General features: G+C 35.7%; 3 protein-coding genes and 1 pseudogene across 3 annotated transcripts; 2 read left to right on the forward strand and 2 right to left on the reverse strand.

Annotated features, from left to right (window-relative positions):
- The first annotated feature begins 12,606 nt into the window (after nucleotides 1-12,606).
- LOC126688704 (pentatricopeptide repeat-containing protein At2g29760, chloroplastic-like) lies at nucleotides 12,607-15,292 on the forward strand. Its single transcript, XM_050383487.1, has one exon. It carries the CDS (start codon nucleotides 12,649-12,651, stop codon nucleotides 14,887-14,889), a length of 2,241 nt encoding a protein of 746 aa, XP_050239444.1. The 5' UTR covers nucleotides 12,607-12,648; the 3' UTR covers nucleotides 14,890-15,292.
- A 904-nt stretch (nucleotides 15,293-16,196) lies between these two features.
- Nucleotides 16,197-17,137, reverse strand: LOC126706510 (probable LRR receptor-like serine/threonine-protein kinase At3g47570). Its single transcript, XM_050406049.1, has 2 exons — nucleotides 16,946-17,137; nucleotides 16,197-16,865 (listed from the first exon to the last, which is right to left on the reverse strand). Exons 1-2 carry the CDS (start codon nucleotides 17,135-17,137, stop codon nucleotides 16,197-16,199), a joined length of 861 nt encoding a protein of 286 aa, XP_050262006.1.
- A 59-nt stretch (nucleotides 17,138-17,196) lies between these two features.
- Nucleotides 17,197-19,053, reverse strand: LOC126706586 (polygalacturonase inhibitor 2-like). The gene is made up of 3 exons (XM_050406153.1): nucleotides 18,586-19,053; nucleotides 17,637-17,787; nucleotides 17,197-17,366 (listed from the first exon to the last, which is right to left on the reverse strand). Exons 1-3 carry the CDS (start codon nucleotides 19,051-19,053, stop codon nucleotides 17,197-17,199), a joined length of 789 nt encoding a protein of 262 aa, XP_050262110.1.
- Nucleotides 19,054-19,616: 563 nt separating this feature from the next.
- LOC126688717 (senescence-associated protein 13-like) lies at nucleotides 19,617-24,359 on the forward strand (annotated as a pseudogene).

Here is a 24,359-nt window from a genome sequence, read left to right on the forward strand (position 1 = left end):
GGTACTGCTCACACTAATTAATCTGTGATTCCTACAAATGATGTGGATTTGATGTGAGTTGTCTGCTTACTCTATTTTGCAATTCATAATATATATTGAAAATTTTCCATGTAAGTTGTCTATTGTTGTTAGTTTTAACTCTATAGTCAGTCATTCTCAAAAAAAAAAAAAAAAAAAAAAAAAAAAAAAAAAAAAAAACTCTGTAGTCAGTCTTTTTTGCTTAAATTATTCATGAAGTTAACTATTTTTAGTTTTAACCCACATTTTTTTTATCTCATGTTCGGTTTTCCTCAATTCGAACCTCAAAAAATTTGAAGGCACTTGACATATTCTCAAATTAAGGTTTTTTCTTTTTTTTTTTTTTAATTGAAAAATCCACTAGATAGTTTAGGGTGGATTTCTAAGAGGTCCCCAAAATTGTCAGAAGGTATAGCTTGGCCCCAAAAACAAATGTTGGTTTCATCCCTACTCATATAAATGACCCAAAAAGTAAGCTTAAAGGCAACTTTTGCTTGTGGAATGGAAAGCAATGCCCATATAAAAAAAACCTAAATGTTAGGTCCTGTTTGATAATTGTCATTTTGATTGCTTCGTATTGAAATGGACCTCTCGTGTCTATTATGATCGATTGAAAAATCTTTTCCTGTGGTCCCTCTTTCCTCCATTTTTCAACTACTCAAGTCTTCATCTTTCAATTTCAGGGGATAGTGCATGATATTATCAGTGGTGACCACATTAGAGAATGGTGGTGAAAACTGAGCTATGGAAATAATTGCGGTTTGGATAGATGAACCAGTCAAATTGTTTGTGGTAGCAGTTGTGCGTAGTGCTACAGTAGTGTTGACATTTTCAAACCACGACTTTTTTATTTCAGTGCTTCATGACCAAATCTTTTATTGCCACACTTATATTTTTTATGGTTTTTAGACCCCTTAAAACACAATTGGACCTAGTTAATTAGTCAAGTTGTTACTTAGTCCAAATTCCAAGTCTAGGTTATCACAATCAAACAATCATACAATGCATAGCAACGGAAAATAAATAAGACAATGATATGATCACCCAGGAAACCAAACCGGTAAAAACCTGGGGAGGATTTAACCTAACTATCCTCAAGGTAAACCTGAATCTACTATCTTGAAAGAATTGAAGTTCATACAATAAGACTTACAAGCCCCCACGCTCAACTTATTATTGCTACCCACCAGTAAAACTTACTGACACGACCACGTGCAAGGTCCGAATTCACGGACTCCTTCTTTCTTGGATTCACCACCAGATACAAGCACACCTACTTGTGTTTCTTTAAGCTTCAATGGCAGCAACTGAATTGATCATCAAGGCAGAAGTAGGGTTTTCTAAGCTTAGAAAACCCTACTTCTGCAATCGAAGCACACCTACTTGTGTTTCTTTTATACATTCTGCCTGAGATTTGATCGATCGAGCCTAAGCTTCGATCGATCGAGCCAGGCCGAAATGCATAGTAACTTTTGTATCAGCTCGATTCCAACTTTACATAAAAGATACAACTTTGAGTAAGTTTAAACACTACTAAACATATTGTTTTGATCATGATTTGTCAACAATATACATTAGAGTTATAAATACATAAAAACCTAAGTCTTTAGAACCTAACAAACTCCCCCTTTGGCAATTTGTGACAAAACACATCTAGAAGCTCAAAGTTTACAAAGAAAAGCCCTTTACAAAACAAATGCTCATAAAACAAACTTAATCCTAACTACTATCCATCAGTTGCAAGTGTAGACAACAGCTCAATTGAATCAACTTGTATATTTCCTGAAACACTAAACAAAATGCATAACCACATGTGTGGAAAATACAAGTAAACAAATTAAATTCTTGATTTCAAACAACACACAATAAAGACATATATCAATGAATAACTCATAAATATAAATCAATAAGCAGTTAAAAACAAGAAACATATAAAGCAATAAAAGTAACTCCCCCTAACATGAATAACCCAACAAAAGTATGGCAAGAGCTAAAAAGATAAAATACAATGTGAAGTACCTAGATACAATCTAAACTCCACAAGCTCCAACCAACAAAAAAATACTCTCCCCCTGAAAACAAAACTCTACAAGAGCTCAAATATGTACTCCCCCTTTTCGTGACGGAATGCCAAAGGGCAATCAAAAACCATCATTAAAAGGGAGGTGGCAGTGAAGATCGTCTAAACTGTGCCAACTCTTCGTACAAAGCACGGATCTCATCGAGCACATCCACCAAAATCTGTCCATAAGCCGCCTGAACGGTCAAGACATGATCCAACGTACGTCGAATGTCCGAATCATCCGAAGTAGTCGGTGGAGGAACATTAGTATCAGCAGCACCAAATGCCTCAGTAGCATCAGCACCTATAGAGGAGGGATGAAGGGGAACAGCACCAGATGACGCACCTCTAGGATGCAAAGGATCAACTCTCAAGTGAGCAGCCCTCTGCCTAAGAAAGGTGGCACTTATGGGAGCAATAACATGAACAATCTCACCAGAAGGAAAACCATCTAGACCAAGAAACAACAAAATCTTATGAATGAAAATAGGATGGATAAGCGCATGCCCTACGGTAGAACTCCTATGAACCTCGTTCAAAGAATGAAGGAACAGATGAGGGAAACTAATAGATGCACCAGAAACAAAAGCCTACAAAAACACACATCGCTCTAAAGGGATGGTGTGGAGATGAGAAATAGGCCACAAAGAATGAACGCTATCCTAAAGAAAAGATAGGCAGTCTCGGTAAGCTCAGCAGACGTGATCCGAGGATCAGAACCCCACTGGATAGAAGACCCAGTGATGTATGACATGACAACATCTAAAGGTGGAGACCCATCATAGGGATAGTCAGGCTCCCAAACAACCAAAACCCCAAGAGCTTCAGTCACTACCCGAGGAGTAATGGTGAACTCAACACCTCATATCCAACTCCTAACAAGAGTGTTGGAATCATAGACATGGCAAGAGAGATTCGAAAAGAACTCTCTAATCAGGGTGGTCGGGGGTGGATGATCTATCTCTAATAGGGACAACCAACCTCTAGACTCAAAGTTAGCCCTAATGGCCAGATCAATCTCATCTAAAATCACAGAACACTCAGCCCAAATCTTACGCTTATTGTTCAGTTTCTCAAAGGCCTCTCTGCTTTTGTCATTCCTAAACACGTCACTCCTAAAGGGAGACTTAGAGGAAGTGGAGGGGGGGGGGGGTCCTATGGGCTCTAGTTTTCCTAGGCATAGTGCTAGGATAAGGACCAAGACACAAAGCAAGCAAAAAAAACAAAAAACCAAGGACAGACTGAAAGTTAGCACAAAAAAAATAGAACAAAAATCTATATGATGCATGAACAAATTAAATGTAGTGATGCATGTCCTAATGCAGTGCAATTAAGTTCAAATTAAGTTCAATTTCACAAATTTGGCTTGAGCATAGAGTTTCTAACAAAAAACCCAAAATTTTGAAAAACCACTTGATCAATTTGTAAGAAATTGACGAATTGATCATCATACAAGATAGATTTTAGGAAATAATGACCAATTACATCAATTCAACAAGCCAATTTCATCAATTGAACCAATATGAACAAAAAGCCCCAATTCGGATTCAATACAAGCCCTAGAATTCTTGATTTTTCATAAAACCCCAAATTGATCAAATTAACCAACATAGATCATGAATATATCATTGTAGCAACAAAACCAATTGATCAAATTCAAAAAACAAGGCTTGATTAATCAAAAATCGCAAATAGTACATAGTTCAAAAATTACCCAAAAACCATGAGATTAATGCATGAAAATGTGAAAAACAATGCACAAGGAAGGGTAAAATAGACATACCGGCTTAGGGAGACAGAATCCTTGCAAAAAGAATGGATGAAAACGACAAAAATTTGAGATTGAGCCTTGACCAAGTCGTATGGAGAGAGAAAAAAAAAGAACTTTTTGAAAAAGTGTTTGTCTCAACTGAAAATCAATTTTTAAAAAACTTCCCATACGATTTTCGATTGATCAAAATATTAAGTTCGATCGATCGAAACAAACAGAGGCTCATAGAAATTTAAAAAAAAATATTCGATCGATCAAAAAATAGACTCGATCAATCGAAACAGACAGAGACTTATAAAATTTTTTAGAAAAAGCACAATTTTTGAAAAAGTTTTAGAAACAACTCAAAGCATAGAAATATAGGAATCACAATGCATGAGTATGTGATGATATGATTTTCAAAAACAAGAATTGAAGCCCAAATTTCCTAAATTTAAAATTTCTTACATTCTCCATAAATTTTCAATCATTAAATCAATTTTGCACAAAATTCAAAGTATTTGCAAACTTGGTTGGTCAGACCAAAAACACACATAATAATATGTACAATGTTTAGCAAAGAGTAACTTGTCTAGTGTGTGCAACTAGTAAAGGCTTGAGATACATGTGAGGTGATATGTAAATAGAAATCAATCACAAAGTCTACAAAATTCATCACATAGAATTTAAAAGAGACTATCACCTAAAGAGTTACATCATATAACTCCCACATCTCCTAGAACATAAGCTTGCAATCATGGAAGTTTTTTGAATTTTGCCTCATAATATACATACCAGTTTTAATTTATTCAGAAACTTATTAAAAAAACCATGATAATGTACACACCAATTTTAATTATGTGATTTGGCATCAAGCCTAATAATACACACCAATTTTAAGCATTAAGCAATTAAACCGAGGCTACACCTTATGTTCTTTTTGTGCATGTGCTACACTTCCTCGAGCACAAAATCTCACGATATGCACTAAGGTGTTTATGATTGGCTAGTGAACAGTGGTGAGATGGTTATTTATGCCTTTCTCTAAAAGTTCAAGTCCGACAGTCAAATAACATGTGACTTCAAGATCAAGACAAAGTGATCAAAACCATAAACTTCTTTCCCACACAACATGCACTACAAAGCTTTAACTAGTAAAGTGCAATAAGTAAGCTCATCAAGGCTAAACAAGATACAAAAGACATGTTATGTGAAAATAAATTAATCAACCTTGTTCTCAAAACCAAGAAACTAGTGCAAAACACAATTTGCTTTCTTTTTCTCCCCTTTTTTTTTATTATAAAAAAACACCTAGAATTAAATGCATGAATGTTATGCAATGCAAATCTTAGAAAAAAAAAAAAAAAAAAACACAAAACCAAAAAAATGGTCACAAAGGGTAGAGCAATGACGCAAAAGGACCATGTCAAAAAGACTCAATTAGTTGGAGTCTTTTGCATCCAAAATCTTTTAGATGCACCATGAGCATTGGAGTTTGTATTCACATTAGAGTGGTTTCCAACTCCAGGATTGGAATAAAGATTTAAAATCTTTACCAATTCACCAATGAGTACCATAGGATCTTGTGCTTGAGGCAGAGGTAATTTTGGCTTGTTTGCTCTTTTGGCAGCTTGCAGCTTGTAATAGTTTGAACGAATGTGTATAGACTTTCCACAAAAATGACAAACCCATGCAGGCTTATCACATGACTTGTCCTTAGAAAGGGTAGGCTGCTTAGGTTTAGACTCTTTCAGATCAACCCTAATCTTCCTAGATGGTGAAACTTCTATGGGTTTGACAACCTCACTCACAAGGGGTTTGACAGTTCACTCACAATCTCACTCACAGAAGGTTCAAAAGAAGATGAAGGGACAAAGTTTGTGGAATGGGGAGCAGACACAGAGATGTTTTCAACAAAACCTAATCCAGATTTGTCGGAAGGAGACTTTTGAACACTTAGCATTTGATCAAGTTTAGAACTAGCAGATCTAGCAATAGATAAATCAAGTTCCAAAGATTTAACTTTATCAAGCAATAGCATATTCTTAGTTTTCACATTGTTCAAAAGTTCCTTAGCATCAAACAGTTTTACAAGCAAATTCTTCTTATCGAGCTCAAGAGATTTAATTTTCTTCAGGCCAAGTTCAACATTCATAGCATCCTTTGCAGCAACTTTGCAAAGTTTATTATAAGCCTCTTGAAGATCTGCATCCTCAGAGAGTTCCCCATCAGAAGGGTTCTCTTCAGCAGATATGCTCTCATTGACTACAACAGTAGCAGTGAAAGCAATGAAGTTTCCATCCTCGTCACATCCAGACTCATCATCAGAAACTTCACAATCACTAAGGGTTACAACCATAGCTTTACCCTTAGACTTCAAATAGGCAGGACATTCAGATTTCATGTGACCATACCCTTGACATCCAAAACACTGAGGACCCATAGAATTATTTGAAGATTGACCTACTTTTTCTCTAGGTTTATCATTATTGTTAACCTTAGTGGGATCATTCTTCCTAAAGTTTCTAGGTTCAACAGCGTTCATACCTCTTGCATTTATGTTACTATTCCTGAGAAAGTTTCTAAAGTTCTTGGCGAGGTAAGCAATCTCTGTAACAGAGAGCTCATCATCAAATCCACCAACCTCAACATCATCAACTGACTTAAGTGCCATTGATTTGGATTTGTTAGTTTTGGGTAGGTCCAACTCATAGGATTGAAGAGATCCTACAAGTTCATCAATAGGAATGGAATCCACATCCTTGCTCTCAGTAATGGCAGTCACCTTGGGTCTAAAGTTTTCAGTTAATGATCTAAGAATCTTCCTAACAATTTTAGGTGGATCATAGATTTCACCCAAGTTAAAAGTAGAATTAACAATATCATTCCATTTAGCATAGAATTTATCAAAAGATTCATCATCAGACATCCTAATGCTTTCAAATTTTGAAGTTAACTACTGCAGTTTATTGATTTTGACAGCCTTTGTGCCTTCATGCATAGTCTGGAGGATATTCCAAGCAGTATAAGCAATCTCAACATTAGAGATTCTCTTAAATTCCTCCATAGAAATAGCGTTAAAGATAGCATTCATATCCTTGATATTGAACGCGGCTGCTTCTTTTTGAGAAGTTTGCCACTCATTAACAGGAGTAGTGGGCTTCTCCCATTCGTATTCAACAGAGTTCCAGACTCTCTTATCAATCGATTTCAGGAATGCTTTCATTCTTACTTTCCAATAAGCATAATTATTTTCATCAAAGTGAGGAGGAATAACAAGAGAGTGTCCATGTTCCATGACAACAGGGGTCTAGGATCAGCTTAGTGATCAAAAGATCAACAACAAGAGAGCAACCCGCTCTAATACCACTTGATGGTTTTTAGACCCCTTAAAATATAATTGGATTAATCTAGTTAATTAGTCAAGTTGTTACTTAGTCCAAATTCCAAGTCTAGGTTATCACAATCAAACAATCTTATCATGCATAACAGCAGAAAATAAATAAGACAATGATATGATTACCCAAGAAACCAAACCGGTAAAAACCTGGGGAGGATTTAACTTAGCTATTCTCAAGATAAACCTGAATCCACTATCTTGAAAGAATCGAAGTTCATACAATAAGACTTACAAGCCCCCACGCTCTACTTCTTATTGCTGCCCACCAGTAGAACTTTCTGACACGACCACGTGCAAGCTTCGAATCCACGGACTCCTTTCTTGGATTCACCACCAGATACAAGCACACCTGCTTGTGTTTATATATATGTATATATCACGTCCCATACTCAGTCAAGACTTGGAGAACATGAGTCATCTAAATATCTAACCTCTATGCGTTTCTCTTTATTTTGCAGACAACCATAAAAAAAATCAATTTCTAATGTTATGTAATAAAATTCGGTTCATAACAGTCAACAGTCCAAATAAACCATTCCAATCTCTTTCTTACTGCCAGAAAACAAAAGTACAAATTGTGATGTAGAACAATTAAGAGAAAATAAAAAGAATAAGAAAATTAAAGGATAAACCCTAATAATCTGCACTAAGGTGTTAGAAATCAGTACCCAAATATTGGAAAACCTCCCATTTGAATATCATTAATCAATCGTCTATCATAAATACAAATAAACTAGGCTCTTATGTAGAGCTAGAGCTTCCAAGAAATAAAGAGATAAAAGATAATAACTAATGAAAACTAATCATAACTGAACTTAAATACTAATCCTAATGTAATCTCAAATCTAATCCATATTCGAATCAGGATTAGCCCTAGGTCTGGGCCACTTAGGCCATTGCCTAGGACCCCCTACTAGAGAAAGGCCCCAAATTTGGGGGGGCAAATTTTATTTTTTTTTAATATTTTCGGTAGATATTAAAAAAAAATTAGTTTACATTTTTTTTTTTCACTATTAAGACAGCTCAAAAAATTAAGTAATGCTAGAGATAGAGATAAGACAAATTTAAATAAATAGGTCTTACAAATAGACGTGTTACTAATCACAAGTAATTCAAATAAGAAAATGTTAAAAATACTATAAATTTTACAACATAACTTTTATAATTTGATGTGACAATAAATATGATAAGTGGATTTCAACAAACTATTAAATGCATTTTTGAATGAATTTTTGTGATTAGGGATATATCTTTGTAATTTTCATGTTGTAAATTTTATAATATCTCTAGCATTTTTGTAAGCCTCATGTCACTAATCACATCCATTACAATATCAGTTTGTAGTAAAATTTGTTATAACTTTAGCATTTTCTAAATTAAAAAAAAAAAATCATATTAAAAAGTAAAAAGAATGGATTTTTTTTTATAAAAAAATTATTATATAAAATACTAGTTAAATATTATTTAAGTAATAACATAAAGACCCAATTTGAAGACTTTGCCTTAGGCCTCCGAAACATTTGGGCCGGCCCTGATTCGGATAAAAATCCATAATTATCCAATTTTCTATGAGATACATACAAAAATCTGAAAATGCAAATTCTAAATTAATTTTGGTTTTGCTCCTACATACATTATAATCCCCGAGAAAACTTGACCTCAAATTTTTCCTAAGTAAATTGACATTTAAATTTATTTATTACCACCTTTTGGAGTTACACTATTTTACTTGATATTTTACTGCGACTTCTTTTATCATTTTATGTTCATGTATTGAACAATAATTGTTCTTACGTTATGCTTATAAGAGCATTACCATCAGGTGAGCCAAATGCCAAATATTTGGCATTTGGCACACTAAATACCAAAAAACCTTTCCATGAAATGTTCTAAATGCTATAAATTTTAACACACATGAACAGTACCGTTCCATCTTTGAAATGGTACAGACAGATATGCTAAAAAAAATATTTTTTTATTCATTTTCTCTCTTTTTTTATGACTTTTCTTTCTTCTCTCTCTTACTTTTTTCTTCTTTCTTTCTCCGCCTGTTCCTTATCTTCTGTCACTCCCTCTTCCCTTTTTCTTCTTCTTTCTTCTCCAGCATCTTCACCTTTCCCTTTTCTTTTCTTTTTCTCTTTCACTTTCGTGTGTTCATTTTACTACTATTTTGTTTCACACTTCTCTATGAACAAAAACCCAGTTGGAGTTTTGTAGTTTCAAACCTCTCCCTTTTTCTTTTTTTTTTCTTCCTTTTTTCTTTTTTCCGTCACTTTCTCTGTGGTGGTTATGGTTGACAATGGTGGTTGTAGTCGTCATTGATCTCACTCAGCCAAGCTCGATCTTGCCGATCTCACTCACGACCTCACCCTCTCCAGTCATGGCCGATCTCACCCCGAGGCTGCTGTCGATCCCTCTTCCCTCTCCTCTCTGTTTGCCTTTCACTTTGCCTCTCTCTCGTTGTGGATTTTATTTTTATTTTTTTACAAGGTGGTGTTAATGGAGGTAAGTTTGTGTCGGTGGTGGCTGTAAGTGTTGTTATGGCAGTGTTTGTTGGTGGCCATTGTTGCGGCAGTGGCAGTTGTGCCGTTGTTGTTGTTGATGATGATGATGACGACAACGATGGGGAGGAGTTAATATATTATTTTAATGTGTTGTAAATATTATTTTAATGTATAGAATTGAAAAATAAAGGCGAAAACACCATTTTGGTCCCTACATTTTTGGGTCATGGTCAATTTGGTCCTTACATTTTGATAGCAGTCAATTTGGTCCCTGTTATTTTCAATTTGCGGTCAATTTAATCCCTACTGTTAATTCACTAACGGAAAATGTCTATATGGCAAAAGGTTTGACCAGTTGGCATATTTAGTGTTAAAATATTAAATCAGATGCTGATGTGTGGCCACATTAGCGATTACATGAAAAAAAGCCACATCAGCTTAAATTTTTTTTAAACAATTTTTTTTCCTTTTCTTTATTTCTTTTTTGAATATTCTTACAATTTTTTAACCAATTTCATTTTAATTAAAATGGCATTTTTTTATAGAAGAGCTGATGGTAACGCTCTAATTATGTTATTATTTAGGTTGTTTCACTTTCACTTTTACATTAGACCTGTATCATTCCCACTCGATCTCCCTGTATCTCTCCTCTCCTTCTTTGTTTGACCATTCCTTTACGCTTCAGTATTAAAATATACTAATCCTCTCTTTTTCCCTCTTTCTACTTCAGAATCTTCTTTCCTTTTCCAAATTTCTTCTTCAGATCCGTGCCTAATAAATCTGAAGGCAAATGCAATAGGTTAGTGTTTTTTTATTGAAATGCAATTTTTTATTTTTTTTTAATTATCATCTTTTGAATAGTTTATTCTTTTATTTTGGCTAACAATCTGTTTATATATAATTTTGCATGTGTTTGAGAGGTTATAAATAGATCTTTTTTTTTTTTTTTTTTTTTTTTTTGCGTTGCAATTGTTAGATAGATCACATTTTAGTAGTGTATTGGTATGTGCGATTGTTATTTCATTTTTGATATCATTTTTTTTTAGAGCCACACATTTTTGATATCATTGATTCTTTTTAATTATCTAAAATTGTTACAATTCTAGGCGAAAATTGGGAAAAAAATTATGTTCCTTTTTTTGTGAATGCCTAAAAAGGGTTTTTATGTGCTGCGCATATGCATGTTATTTATGGGATTTATAATTTTATCAACGCCTTTATAATAATATAACAATTTCAAAAAAATAAAAAATAAAAAAGGTATACACAGTACAAAGAGATGAATACGGGCATATGGGCCATATGGCATGCGTCAGCAATAAATAAAATTTTTTTAAAAAAAATAACCATAATTACGCACTATAGATTCCACCATGTTTTCTAGTTTTTTTTTTTTTTTTTTTTTTTTTTTAGAGATAATTATAACAAGTTACTAACCTCGCAGCTCGAACCCTTTCCCCCCTAAACCCCCAAACACTTTGTGCATGAGGATGTGCCAATTCAGGTACAAGACCTTTGACGGTTATTTGGGTTTAAATTAGGACAATTAATTATGATCTTTAGATGTGTCATTTAATTTGGTACACATCAAGTAGGGAAAAAAATATTATATTCTTTTTTTAGTTTCAACATATTGTGTCCACTCCTAATAATAACTTTTTATCATCATTAGACTAAGACACAAATTAGTTTTTGGTGTAAGTGGGAATTGAATCTCAGATCTCTTATATAATCATCAGAGATTTTACCAGTTGAGATAACTGAAATCCACAAAAAATATATATATATATATATGTATGTAAGTATATCATATTTAAATACACAACATTTTCACTTTTGTGTTACACACCTATTTGTGTGTGTTTGTTTCTAAAAAAAATATTTAGTTCAATATATAAATTAATATAATACATGGATATGTCCTTTTGTTTACACATGAACAAAAAATCTATCAATCTAATGGGTTGGTTGTAAGTTGTAACCCATAGGCATTTTATAGTTAATGGGTAGCTATACATACAACAAAAAAATAAATAATAAAAAATAATGAATTGTTATATCATCCTTCATAAGTTATAATTCTTCAATTTCTTTAACATCTGTGTAAATTGTACCTCATAACTACTTATCTCCTAAAAAAAAAAAAACCTTTAACTTTCGTTAATAAATAATAATTGAATTATACATAACAAACTATACTATGAATTCCAATTGCAACAAAAGTATTCTCACAAAAGTATGACAACTTTAACAGTTTGTTAACTTCTTTTTATTTTTATTTTCCTTTTTCAAGCTATTTACTCTTTCTTCTAATTCTATCAATCTTTTTCCTTTTTGAGGTTATTTTTCTATTTTCTTTGGCAAAGAAAATGGTTAATCTTAACGTTGATGATATACTCCATAGAAAGAAAGTCTAGAGGAATTAAACAAATCTTGAAACCCAGCGAGAGAGGGAGAGACATGGAAACTGCGGAGTTTCACTTCTCTTAATGTTGATGGAGTTCTATCATTGTTGATGTTCTCAATAGATAAGCTTCCAATTGCTTTTGTTTTTCATTTTTGTTAAATAGCAAATCTAATATCATTGTTGTTATTAACTATTGATATGTAGACTTTTTTTTTTTTTTTTAGTTTACATTAGTTGTTAATTGAAATTGCTGATGTGGTTTTCTCATTCTGATATTTACAATTTATTCTTTCAAAGGAGGAAAAAGATTAATCAAATTTAGTCACAAATTAAAAGAGGTCAACAAAAATTAATATAAAAAACCCTCTTTATATAATAATAATTAAAAAAAAAAAATTCTTCTAAATGCAGCATACTTTTTATAAGATATCTACTTATAATATTTATAAATTGAAGAAAAAATCGGCCAATAACTAGTTTGGTTACTAAAATGGAATTGGCTGTCAAATGAGCCAAAAACTGATGGCAACTCAAAGCACCCCACCTGTCTCTCTACCACGTCACTCCAAGTCCAACAACCCAAACCCGTACCCGCTCTCCCCAACTGTCAATAACGACCGGTATCCAATACTATCACTGATCAACCAATGCAACAGTACGAAGCAGATAAAGCAAGTCCATGCCCAAATGCTCCGTACAGGTCTCTTCTTCGACCCTTTTTCAGCCGGCAAGCTCATCACTGCCTCTGCTCTCTCGCCCTTCTCTAGCCTCGACTACGCCCGCCAGGTGTTCGATCAAATTCCTCAACCAAATCTTTTTACTTGGAACACTCTCATTCGTGCTTATGCGTCCAGCCCTGACCCCACTCAGAGCCTTCTAGTCTTTCTGCAACTGCTTCATCACTGTGCACATTTTCCTGACAAATTCACTTTTCCTTTCGTGATCAAAGCGGCTTCGGAGCTCAAAGCTTTTCGGGTTGGGAGAGCGTTTCACGGGATGGTGATTAAAGCGTCGCTTAGTTCGGATGTCTATATTCTGAATTCACTCGTGCATTTTTATGGTTCGTGTGGGGATTTGGATTTGGCGTATGCGGTGTTTGTGAAAACTCCACAGAAAGATGTGGTTTCTTGGAATTCTATGATCACTGCTTTTGCACAAGGTGGTTGTCCTGAGGGGGCATTGGAGTTATTTAGGGGAATGGAGAAGGAGAATGTGAAGCCGAATGATGTGACAATGGTGGGTGTTCTTTCGGCTTGCACGAAGAAGTTCGATTTGGAGTTTGGGAGGTGGGTGTGTTCCTATATTGAAAGGAATGAGATTAATGTGAACTTGACTCTGAGTAATGCAATGCTGGATATGTATATGAAATGTGGGAGCTTTGAAGATGCAAAAAGATTGTTTGATAAGATGCAAGAGAAGGATATTTTCTCTTGGACAACTATGCTTGATGGATATGCTAAGTTAGGGGAATATGATGAGGCTCGACATGTTTTTGATGCAATGCCTAGTAAAGATATAGCTGCATGGAATGCACTGATTTCTGCTTTTGAACAGAATGGCAAGCCAAAGGAGGCTTTGGCTGTTTTTCGTGAATTGCAGCTCAGTAAGGATGCAAAACCGGATGAGGTCACTCTTGTTTGTGCTCTATCGGCTTCCGCTCAGTTAGGAGCAATGGATTTAGGCAGGTGGATCGATGTGTACATAAAGAAGCATGGGATTAAGTTAAATTGTCATCTCACTACCTCTCTTATTGACATGTATGCTAAGTGTGGGGATCTAGAGAAAGCACTTGAGGTATTTTATTCGGTGGAAAGAAAAGATGTGTTTGTTTGGAGTGCCACCATTGCTGGTCTGGCAATGCATGGCCATGGGAGGGCTGCATTAGATTTGTTCTCAAAGATGTTAGAAGCTAAGGTCAAGCCCAATGCTGTGACTTTCACGAATCTATTATGCGCCTGTAGCCACACAGGATTAGTAAACGAGGGACAAAGGTTATTCTATCAAATGGAGCCAGTTTATGGGGTTGTTCCTGGAGTGAAGCATTACGCTTGCATGGTTGATATTCTTGGTCGTTCGGGCCTTCTGCAAGAAGCTGTCAAATTGATAGAGAAAATGCCCATACTTCCTACTGCTTCTGTATGGGGGGCTCTGCTTGGGGCCTGTAGACTTCATGGGAATATTGAGCTTGCTGAGCAGGCTTGTAGCCATTTGCTTGAGTTGGACCCTAGAAATCATGGAGCCTATGTGCTTTTGTCGAACATATATGCTAAAACAGGGAAATGGGATAGAGTTTCAGGGTTAAGGAAGATTATGAGAGATTTTGGACTAAAGAAAGAACCAGGTTGTAGTTCAATTGAGGTCAATGGAATTGTTCATGAGTTTCTAGTTGGTGATAATTCTCACAAGCTATCTAAGGAAATCTACTCAAAATTGGATGAGATTGCAGCAAAATTGAAGTCAGTTGGTTATGTGCCAAACAAGTCCCATCTCCTGCAACTTGTTGAAGAAGAAGACATGAAAGAGCAGGCCCTAAACCTTCACAGTGAGAAGTTAGCAATTGCCTATGGGCTTATTAGTATGGGCCCATCTCAACCGATTCGAGTTGTGAAGAATCTTCGTGTTTGTGGGGACTGTCACTCAGTTGCTAAGCTCATATCTGGGCTTTATGATAGAGAGATACTTCTAAGAGACCGTTATCGCTTCCATCATTTTAGAGGAGGAAATTGCTCATGTATGGATTATTGGTGAATGTGAACAGCATTGGCTGTGAAAATCTCACATCATCCATCTAGAATGATATTTTCGCTGCCTAAATAATGGTTGAAGCAGCAAGAATCCAATCAGACTAGGGATTAAGCTAATGGCCCCATGTGGACTACAGCATAGATCTAGAGAGTAATGACAAATTGTACTCACACACAAGTAAGGAAACCAGTGATGAATTGTCAATTAGGGGCATTTCCGTAGAAGTTGAGTTGCCTTTTGAGAGCTTATTTGGAACATTCAGATCTTGCACAAAAAAGCTTAGTTTTTTTGACTCATTTTATGTTATTAATGACAATAGACTCTCGAATTACTAGAGCATTGAAGACATTTCATCTAGTATAAAAGATGTCAAATTAAGGAGCATTGCCATACATTTACATGCGGACACTGGACAGAAATTGTGAAGCAAGAGGAATTTTACGGAGAATAAAAAATGCACAATCATATACATACATGAGGTACAATTAATAGAGCAAGATACTTGGGGAAGTAAAACTTGAAAAAAGAAAAAAGAGAGAAAAGGAAAGGGGGGGGGGGGGGGGGGGGACTAAAGTAGAAGGATAAGAAAAGCGAACATATTTACATGTCTTTACTCATAAATATAACTTGGAAATGAGTTTCAATAAAATTCCAATCATTGATGCTTTTCAGAAATTTTACTTGTTGACAGAGCTTTGGATTTTCATTTCATGAGTTTTAGTCAAAAGGAATTTACCTTTGATTGAAAGCAATTCCAAGGCAACTCTTCTCATGTCTGTTCTATCTCCTGGAGATTCTACTGAGCATGCAAGTCCAATTTGAAAGACCAATATCAAGCATTCAGTATGTTTGCATGTCCAGTCACTCCAACATGTAACTATATTCTTATTTTCTCCTGCTTTGTTGAAAACTAATTGGTCTAGAATCTCCATCACTCATCTTGGCAATGCCAACTTGACAAAATTGTGAAGGTTCAAGTCATCTTTGAATAGTTCGTCAGTGGGTTGTCTTCTAGTGAACATTTCCAACAAGAAAATCCCAAAGTTGTATACATCCCCATTAGTTGAAAGCTAACTACCCATTCCGTATTCTGCAAAAAGTCAGAGCACTCTCATACACTAGAACAATTCTTACTCAATCCTATGATACTACTTATTTGGTTAGGGTATATGTAGATATTCTATAATAGGCTTCCTTGCTTTGATTATTTACATTCTTTTAGTAATTATAGAAGGAATTAACTGCCAAAATTTTCTCTTTAATTCCTCATTTTTTTCCTTATTAGTGAATGCTTTAAAAAATGAGTGAAATCATGACTCATTACCTGGAGCAACATATCCAACGGTTCCCTTAATTCCAGCCGAACTTAATTGATTAAGAAAAGCTTCCTTTCCAGATTTCAAAAGGAGTCTTGCCAAGCCAAAATCACTTACATGAGCAGTCAAATCATCATCGAGAAGAATATTGCTTGGCTTAAGATCACAGTGAATGATAGGAGTTTGGCAGTGGTGATGAAGATAAAGCAAAGCTGAAGCCACATCTATTGCAATGTTCATTCTCTGGAGAAGATTTAAATTTCTCAATTGGCTGAACCCATCTTCAGGATGTAACCACATCTCCAAGCTCCGATTTGGCATGAACTCATACACTAAAGCTTTAAAATCTTTGCCCCCAAAATCAATACTCGAACAAGCGGTCACAATCTTAACAAGATTTCGATGCCGTATGTTCCTCAAGGCCTCGCATTCAGCAATGAAGGTCTTGGAAGCTCCTTGCTTTTGAAGGTTGAGTACCTTGACTGCAACAGTTGGTTCATCTAGACCAAGTTTTCCTTTGTAGACACTACCAAAATTACCTGAACCAATCAAATTCCTCAAAGAGAATCCATCGATTGCATTGAGTAATTCTTCATAAGAAATCTTTTGGTAGGTGCATCCAAAGGAGGAAATGGAAAGGCATTTCTTCTTCAACTTTCTCAACTAGGAAAGAGTATATAAAGAGATTGATGTTAAGCAGAAAGCAGCTGCAATGCTTATTGCCAGTATCAACTTAAAGCTACATGCTTTCTATGTTTCTTGGATCCTTGACTGGGGCATGCTTGCATATGCAGCTCTTGGATGCCCCCACAAAGAGCACTGTTACTATAGACTTCAACTGCGCTAGCATTTCTGAAGACCCCTTCTACAGGTACCTTTCCCTCAAGATTGTTGAAAGACAGGTTTAAATTTTGCAACATGGGAAAATTAACCATATAGCTTGGGATTTGGCCAAACAAGATGTTGTGGGAAAGATCAAGATATTGAATACCTTTTACTTTCTTAGGTCAGGAATGGTTCCTTCAAAGAAGTTGCCTCGCATATAAAGTGTTTCTAAGGACAAACAGTCCCCTAGCTGGTTTGGAATCTTATTGGAAAGTTTGTTGTATGAAACATCTAGTGCAACAAGAAGTTTCAGGTTTCCAACTTCTGATGGTAAAGAACCTGTCAAAGAGTTATGAGTCACATTAAGGACTATAGAAAGAGATACAATAGAAAGGGGGACAAACAGTCAGCTAGGGAGCTCCTCAATTAGGAGATGTTCCACTACAATGGGATTAACCCCCTTCCAAATTTTTGAAACACCAGTGACTCTTGCATTCTTGGCCAGCTCATGCGTTACTCTATTGCCTTCCCTTTTCAAATGCTAAAATGAAAACCAGTTGAAAGAAGATGCAATAGATTTATTATTCTGCAAAATGTGTCCGATCTCACCTCCCACAGCCCCTGAGTTAATTGATTGGATGAGAGAGAGGGCATCTGACTCAAAGATTGCATGGGAAACCTCCATTTCCACGGCAAATAAAGCACCATGGAGCAAAGTGAGAGCTTCAGTCACTTTTGCTGTTAAAGGGGCTGCAAGGACCTAGTTCAACGCTGTAATGGCAGTGCCAAGTGAGTCACGAATTATGACCCCGATACTGGAGTTTCTGCTGTCCTCAGTGGCAACACCGTCCACATTGATTTTGAAGAAGCCTAAAAGGGGAGGTCACCAGCTAGTGGCAAAGGGATTCTGATAAGGGGGGGAGGGAGTGCAAGCTCCCTTGAAGTCCTGCAGTGTTTTGTTAGCTATTTCCCAAATCTGTGAGGGTGGCTTACCTGCATCATCATGCACTACCTGATTTCGATTCCACCAAATAGACTAGGCCACGGGGAAGAAAATTTCAAGGTCATTGGTCGTACCCTTTTCAAGAAGATTCAAAGCGATGTCTGTTGGGTCTAAGATTGAGGAAACTAAATTCACTGGATAGTCTTGCTATAAAGACCAGGTCTGCTTGGCATGATCACAATGGAGGACGGCATGAGGAAGATTCTCTATTGCCTTATCATAGAAAGGGTAGAAGCCAGAGGAGTTAATGCCCTTAGTCCTTAGGTTTAACATAGTAGGAAGGCCATTCACACAAGTTCTCCAGGCAAAAACCTTGAACTTTGGAGGGATTTTTAACTGCCAAATTTTCTTCCAAAGCTGAGATCTCGGGTCACTATATGAGCTTTCACCTCCTCCAGCTGTGTCTACCAAATTACAAGCTATATAATATGCGCTTTTGACAGTGAAAATTCCTTTTTTGTTTCCCACCCAAATTAGGCTATCTTTTCAAAGGTTGTAGCTTAGGGGGATCTTAAGGCTTGTGCTAGCTTCGAAGGGAAGAAACAATGACCTTACCGTGTCTACTTTCCACCATCTGGTATCCAAATCAATAAGAGAAACAACCATAGGGAAATCCTCAAAGTCTGTTGGAGGGGAGGTCACTTTGTAGGTTGTTGGAGTTGGCAGCCACTTGTCCTCCCAAATATGGATTCTTCTACCATTGCCCACTCTCCACCTTGTCTCCTTCCTTAGCACATCAAGGCTAATATGGATGCTTCTCCAAGCATAAGAGGGGCTGGTTCCCTTCTTAGAATTAAGTATCTCATCATGAGGGAAGTACCTTGCCTTGAATACTCGAGCAACAAGAGAGATTGGGTTTGACAACATTCTCCAACCTTGCTTGGCTAGCATTGCCAAGTTGAAAGCCTCAAGGTTCCTAAAGCCCATCCCATCGTGAAGCTTTGATTTACACATTTTCCTCCAGCTAACCCAAGGGACTTTGGATTCTTTCTCCTTTTGGCCCCACCAGAAATTTCTCATCATGCTTTCGAGATCATTACATAGATTCTTGGGGAGTTGGAAGCAGCTCATGATGTAAATAACATTTCTCTTTATTGATCATCACACTCACGTAATTAACATCCCTGTCTAGACCACCACTAATGGGTGGGTGAAAAAATTGAACACTGCTACCCATATCCATCATATATATGAAATTATGTGGTGGACATTAATTAGAAGAGTCAAATTTACCACGTGCGGGCTACAGGTTCACAATATATATATATTTTTTTTGTTTTTCGCATGACAGGGGCTTTATTAGATAAACATAAAGAGTTCATACACACGACTACAGACCCATTCAACAACACGCAACATTAAAATAGAGCTCAGAGAGCAACAACACAACAACCAAAGAACTACAAACAACCTGATGAGAGCCAACAGCTGGAACAAAAACAAAAAGCAAGATGATTGGATGATTATTGATAGTGATGACTCCCCGATGAAACAAAACGCATTGAGTCCCAGTATAGACATTTCCACATTTTCACAATAAATTTTTATGTTACAAGCTGAGACCATAATACCCAGCTTGTTTGTTTCTCCGGGTGGCACAAAGGTTTTGACCATTTTAGGCCTTATAGGCTTATAGCAAACATTAGTAATAGATTGACAGCGATAACTGGAGGAGGCAGAAATCGGAAACAGAGAAAGCAGATGGTCACTTCAAGGAATGACTGCTCTTGTTACTGGTGGCACTAAAGGAATCGGGTTCTTTCTCTGTCTAATACTCTTTTCTTTCTTCCTGCTATTTTTAGCTTGAAATGCATTCCTTCTGAAGATTTCTAAATATAGGTAAATTTGTCACTAACCCATGCAATGTACGGAAAAAATTATTAAAAATAAAATTTTAAAAAGAATATTTTACTAATTTTGTTTATATTGCATGTAATTCAAATGATTAGTTCATATATAAGCAAGCTTGTTCAGAGTCAAGCTCAATTCCCACCAGCAGCATCACTTTTTTGGTTTAGGGGTTGGGGGTATCCAGCTTAGATATAATTACACTTTCCAATGTCAAAATTGACTTCAAAATATGCAATGCAACTGTTGATCCATACATCCTCGTTCCTCAAAAGTGTGTCAAATGCCACAGACATTACAGTTACACTATAATTCAGGGTACAACACTACATATTAACCATCATAACACCATGCAGACACAGATTAATCAACAATGAAGTTCAAATAAATGTTAGATGTGAGTCCCAAGACATTTGGTCAAATGTAATGTAAAACTACAACATCAAAATTACAATCCTCTGCATTGAGCATATTACCTCACTTAGGAACCACATATATACACATTTCCAAGATTGAGACATATTATCACCAACATGGACTCCTGTTTTTCTCACATCAATTACTAAACCACTCACCAACACATTACCACAAATTAGGTTCCTATAATCAGCCAATACAAAAATGAAACGATAACCATAATAACTACAATGCACTCATATATTATATCATCCACCACAACACAAGTTATAGATTCACAAATAGCAAAATTACAATCACAAATTGACATAGCATATAACTATAAATCAAAGATACGTTTTCAAATTTAGCAAAAGACCCACTACACCAAAACACAAATATATATACATACACACACACACATACACACTACATACCCTTTGGATTTTCTTAGCAGTGACAGAGCACTTGGGTCCACTTGCCCTCTTCTTAGTGGTCTGATACACCAACTTCTCACCTTAAAAATCCACACAAAAACACAAACATTAACACAAACCCTTATCAAAAAATCTGTAAAGTAGTTGTAATTTACAACTATTTTGTGTTGGCTTTAATTTCATGCCAAATTTTATTGTAATTTCTTCAATCATTTTTCCCTATATGTATGTGGGTTTTCAATTGTAAGGAATGAGTGTGAGGGAGTGTGAAAACTCAAGATTAAAAGGATGAACAAGTTGATTTCACGAGTGTCTCTCGAGAAGCTTACTCGCAAAAGAGCCACATGTAGAGTACATGACTGGAAGATGAAGGGTCATGCCAGCCTAGAGGTTTTCACAAGTGTCTCAAGGGAAAGGCCATCCTGCGAAATACTTGCGAAACTTTTTGTTTGGCAAAGTGTTATGTTTTTTTTACTAAGTCTTTACCCACACTATATATACCCTCATTACCCACAAATTGTAAGGAATGCCTTTTAGAAAGAAAACCCTAGAATATACACTTAAGAGTTAGAAATTGTTATACCCATAATCATCTACACATTTCCTTGTAGTTTTCCTCAACTCCTACCTCTCCATCTCTACATCCTTGAGAGGTTGATAGCTCAAACACTTACCACACCCATTCAAAGTGTAAAGTGAGAATTTGGTGCTACTGGGAAGTATTGGAATGAGCCATTCATTGGCGGATGCAATCGGGTTGAATTGCGGGATCCGGAAGTTAGAGAAGACAAGGTTCCGAGAAGCCAGTTGGTAGTAGGAGTTTGGAGGGCTCAAGTACATGGGGTAGACTAGGGTTGGAGTGTCTTTTGTTATTCGTGTACTCCAACTTTATTCTCTAGTGAATCGATTTCGACTTAGAGGGTCGCAAAGAGGTTTTTCACCAAGTTTTTTAGTTTTCTCTTCAATAACACGTCTCGGTGTTATCTTGTGTTTGCATCTCTCTTCCCTACTCTTAAGCTTTCCTTATATTGTTGATAATGGATGAATATGGCTTAGGGTAGTGATAACAGTTGTTTGCGCTTCTTTACTCTTGTTCCGCACTTAGTATAAGTTAGAGTAAAAGTTATTCGTAATTTTAATTTGGTGGTCTAAACAAGCTCTTGTATTTTTACACAAATTTGAGCTTTCAAAATCAAACTAAAACACTAGCTTTCAAAACAAAAACAAAAGCCCAATATTAAAATTTTAAGATTTTTAAGTAAAGTTCAATAGTTTTTACCTGGGTCTTGACGACCCAGTGCTAGTTGGACTTGGTGGCATAACTGTGGCACTTACGATAGGTGAGCTGCTGCACCATTTTCAGGGCACTCTCTACTTAAGGCTCTCTTTGATCTAAAAGGGTCAAAATTTTACGGTTGACCGTATTTTCCGATCCATCCAAACACCCTATCAGGTGTAAAATATTTTCCGTAAAATCAAGGTAGAAATTGAGATTGGCACCCACAAACCATCCCAAAACCCATATTGGGGAGAAAAAAAATTGATTGACGGCGAGAGTGGCAAACTTGGTTGGCAGTGTGAAGAACTAAGGGTGAGAGGGGGAGAAACTGTCATGAGTGAGAGATGGGTGGAATTGACAAAGGTGGTACTAGAGATGGGTGGTGCCAAAGAAGGCTTCGGTTTTATGGTATACATAGATAAAAGGTCATGTGAAGTGACTTTTTTTTGTTTAGAAAATTATGTAGTTGCATTTCAGTAAATCATGGATTAACATAGGATTAGTGTACTACATGTATACCTTTGAGTAAAAAAAAATTGTAATACATATAAAGTCAATATACAATACCATTTAATTAAAACTTTACGCTGTGAATGTTGGACCTAAAACTGAACCAAGTTAAGCATTTTAAGTTCTATCTCTCTTATGTTTTCTCTATTTCTTGTTAATATTGTCATATATTTTAAAAATTATACTACTTGTCAACTAGAATTTTTTTTTTTTTTTAAATTTACTTTTCTTTTCTAAAATTCTATTATAACTTAGAGCTACATGTTGTGATTAGGTATGCTGTTGTTGAGGAATTAGCAAGCCTAGGGGCTTCCGTACACACATGTTCTCGAGATGAGGCCCAGCTCAATGTATGCTTACATGAATGGAAGACAAGGGATTTCGAGTCACTGGTTCAATTTGCGATGTAGCATCATGAGCCCAACAAAAGTAGCTAATCAGCACAGTTTCCTCCCTATTTAATGGCAAACTCAACATCCTTGTAAGTCCTCTATTTCCTCACCATTTTTGCTTTGCATGGCATTTTATACGATACACAAAAGTTGGTATAGTGTAAAGGATCGATCACCCTATTTTCTAACACCTAACCGTCAAAAGTTACTTCAGGAATCTGTATTCTTTTATTCATAAAAATGTTCTTTTATGTGCTATAACCTTTGGCTTCCATTATATTTAGAAAAGCATGTTCATTTTTTTGAGATCAATGATAAAAACAGCTTAATTTGCATTGGAAGAATATTTTTATAGAAAAGAATCTGTGCACTTATTTCCTTGATAAGAGGCCATATGGTCATTGCCATATCTGGGATTAATTCAATTTTAGTTATAGTGACACCACTTAACCTAAAAGCTTAAATCTATAAATTTACATTCAATTGTATTATATTAATTCCTCAAAAAAAAAAAAAAAAAAATTTTCTATGTGAGACTTTTTTTTTTTTTTTTTTTGCTAAACTTTTCTATGTGAGACTTTCACACACACTTATATATCATTCAGATAGCATCTAAGTTTTTTTTAAAAAAAAAATTCTTTTCAAACAACTAAGAGGTTGCAATTTACAATATTCAATATACTATTTATTTTCCGTAAAAATGAATATAAATAGTATAAATAATATAAATATACTATTTATATTCATTTTTACGGAAAATTCTTAGGTATTTTCGAAACACTGAGAAATTGTGCTCCCTCTCACCATTCATGGTAAGCTCCATCATGAATATAAGAGGAGTGAGCACAATTCTCTGTGCTCTAGGAGTGCCTAAAAATCTCTTTATTTTTACGAATGAGAGCTTTAATTAGTAATTACTATAGCCTTATTGGGCTGATGTCCTTATTAATATCTGGTTTCAGATAAACAACGTGGGAACCAACATGCCAAAACAAACCAGAGTACACAGCTAAAGATTTCTCATTTCTCATGTGTACCAGTCTTGAATCTGCTTATCACACATGTGCCAACTTGCTTTTCCTCTTCTGAAAGCTTCAGGAGCAGGAAGCAATGTTTTCGTTTCTTCCATTGCTGGTGTAGTAGGCCTAACTCTTGGAGTATCTATTTATGCTACAGCTAAAGGTAATTCTCTTTTGATATTTGTCTTTTAATTTTATTGCAAGCTTTTAAATGTTAGTTAAATGGGGCGATTAACTTTTGCCAAATATTTATTTGTAGGAGGGTTGAATCAACTAGCAAAAAATTTGGCATGTGAGTGGGCAAAGGATAACATAAGAAGTAACTCTGTTGCACCATGGGTTATCAAAACCCCCTTGGCTGATGAAACTGTAAGATTACTTTCCTTGTGTATGATAGCACTTGACCACGAAGTTGGACACATTTATTTTATTGGGTCAAAATGAGAAA

The sequence above is a fragment of the Quercus robur genome, chromosome 1, assembly GCF_932294415.1.
Source record: "Quercus robur chromosome 1, dhQueRobu3.1, whole genome shotgun sequence".
In the NCBI taxonomy this organism is placed as follows: Eukaryota; Viridiplantae; Streptophyta; class Magnoliopsida; order Fagales; family Fagaceae; genus Quercus; species Quercus robur.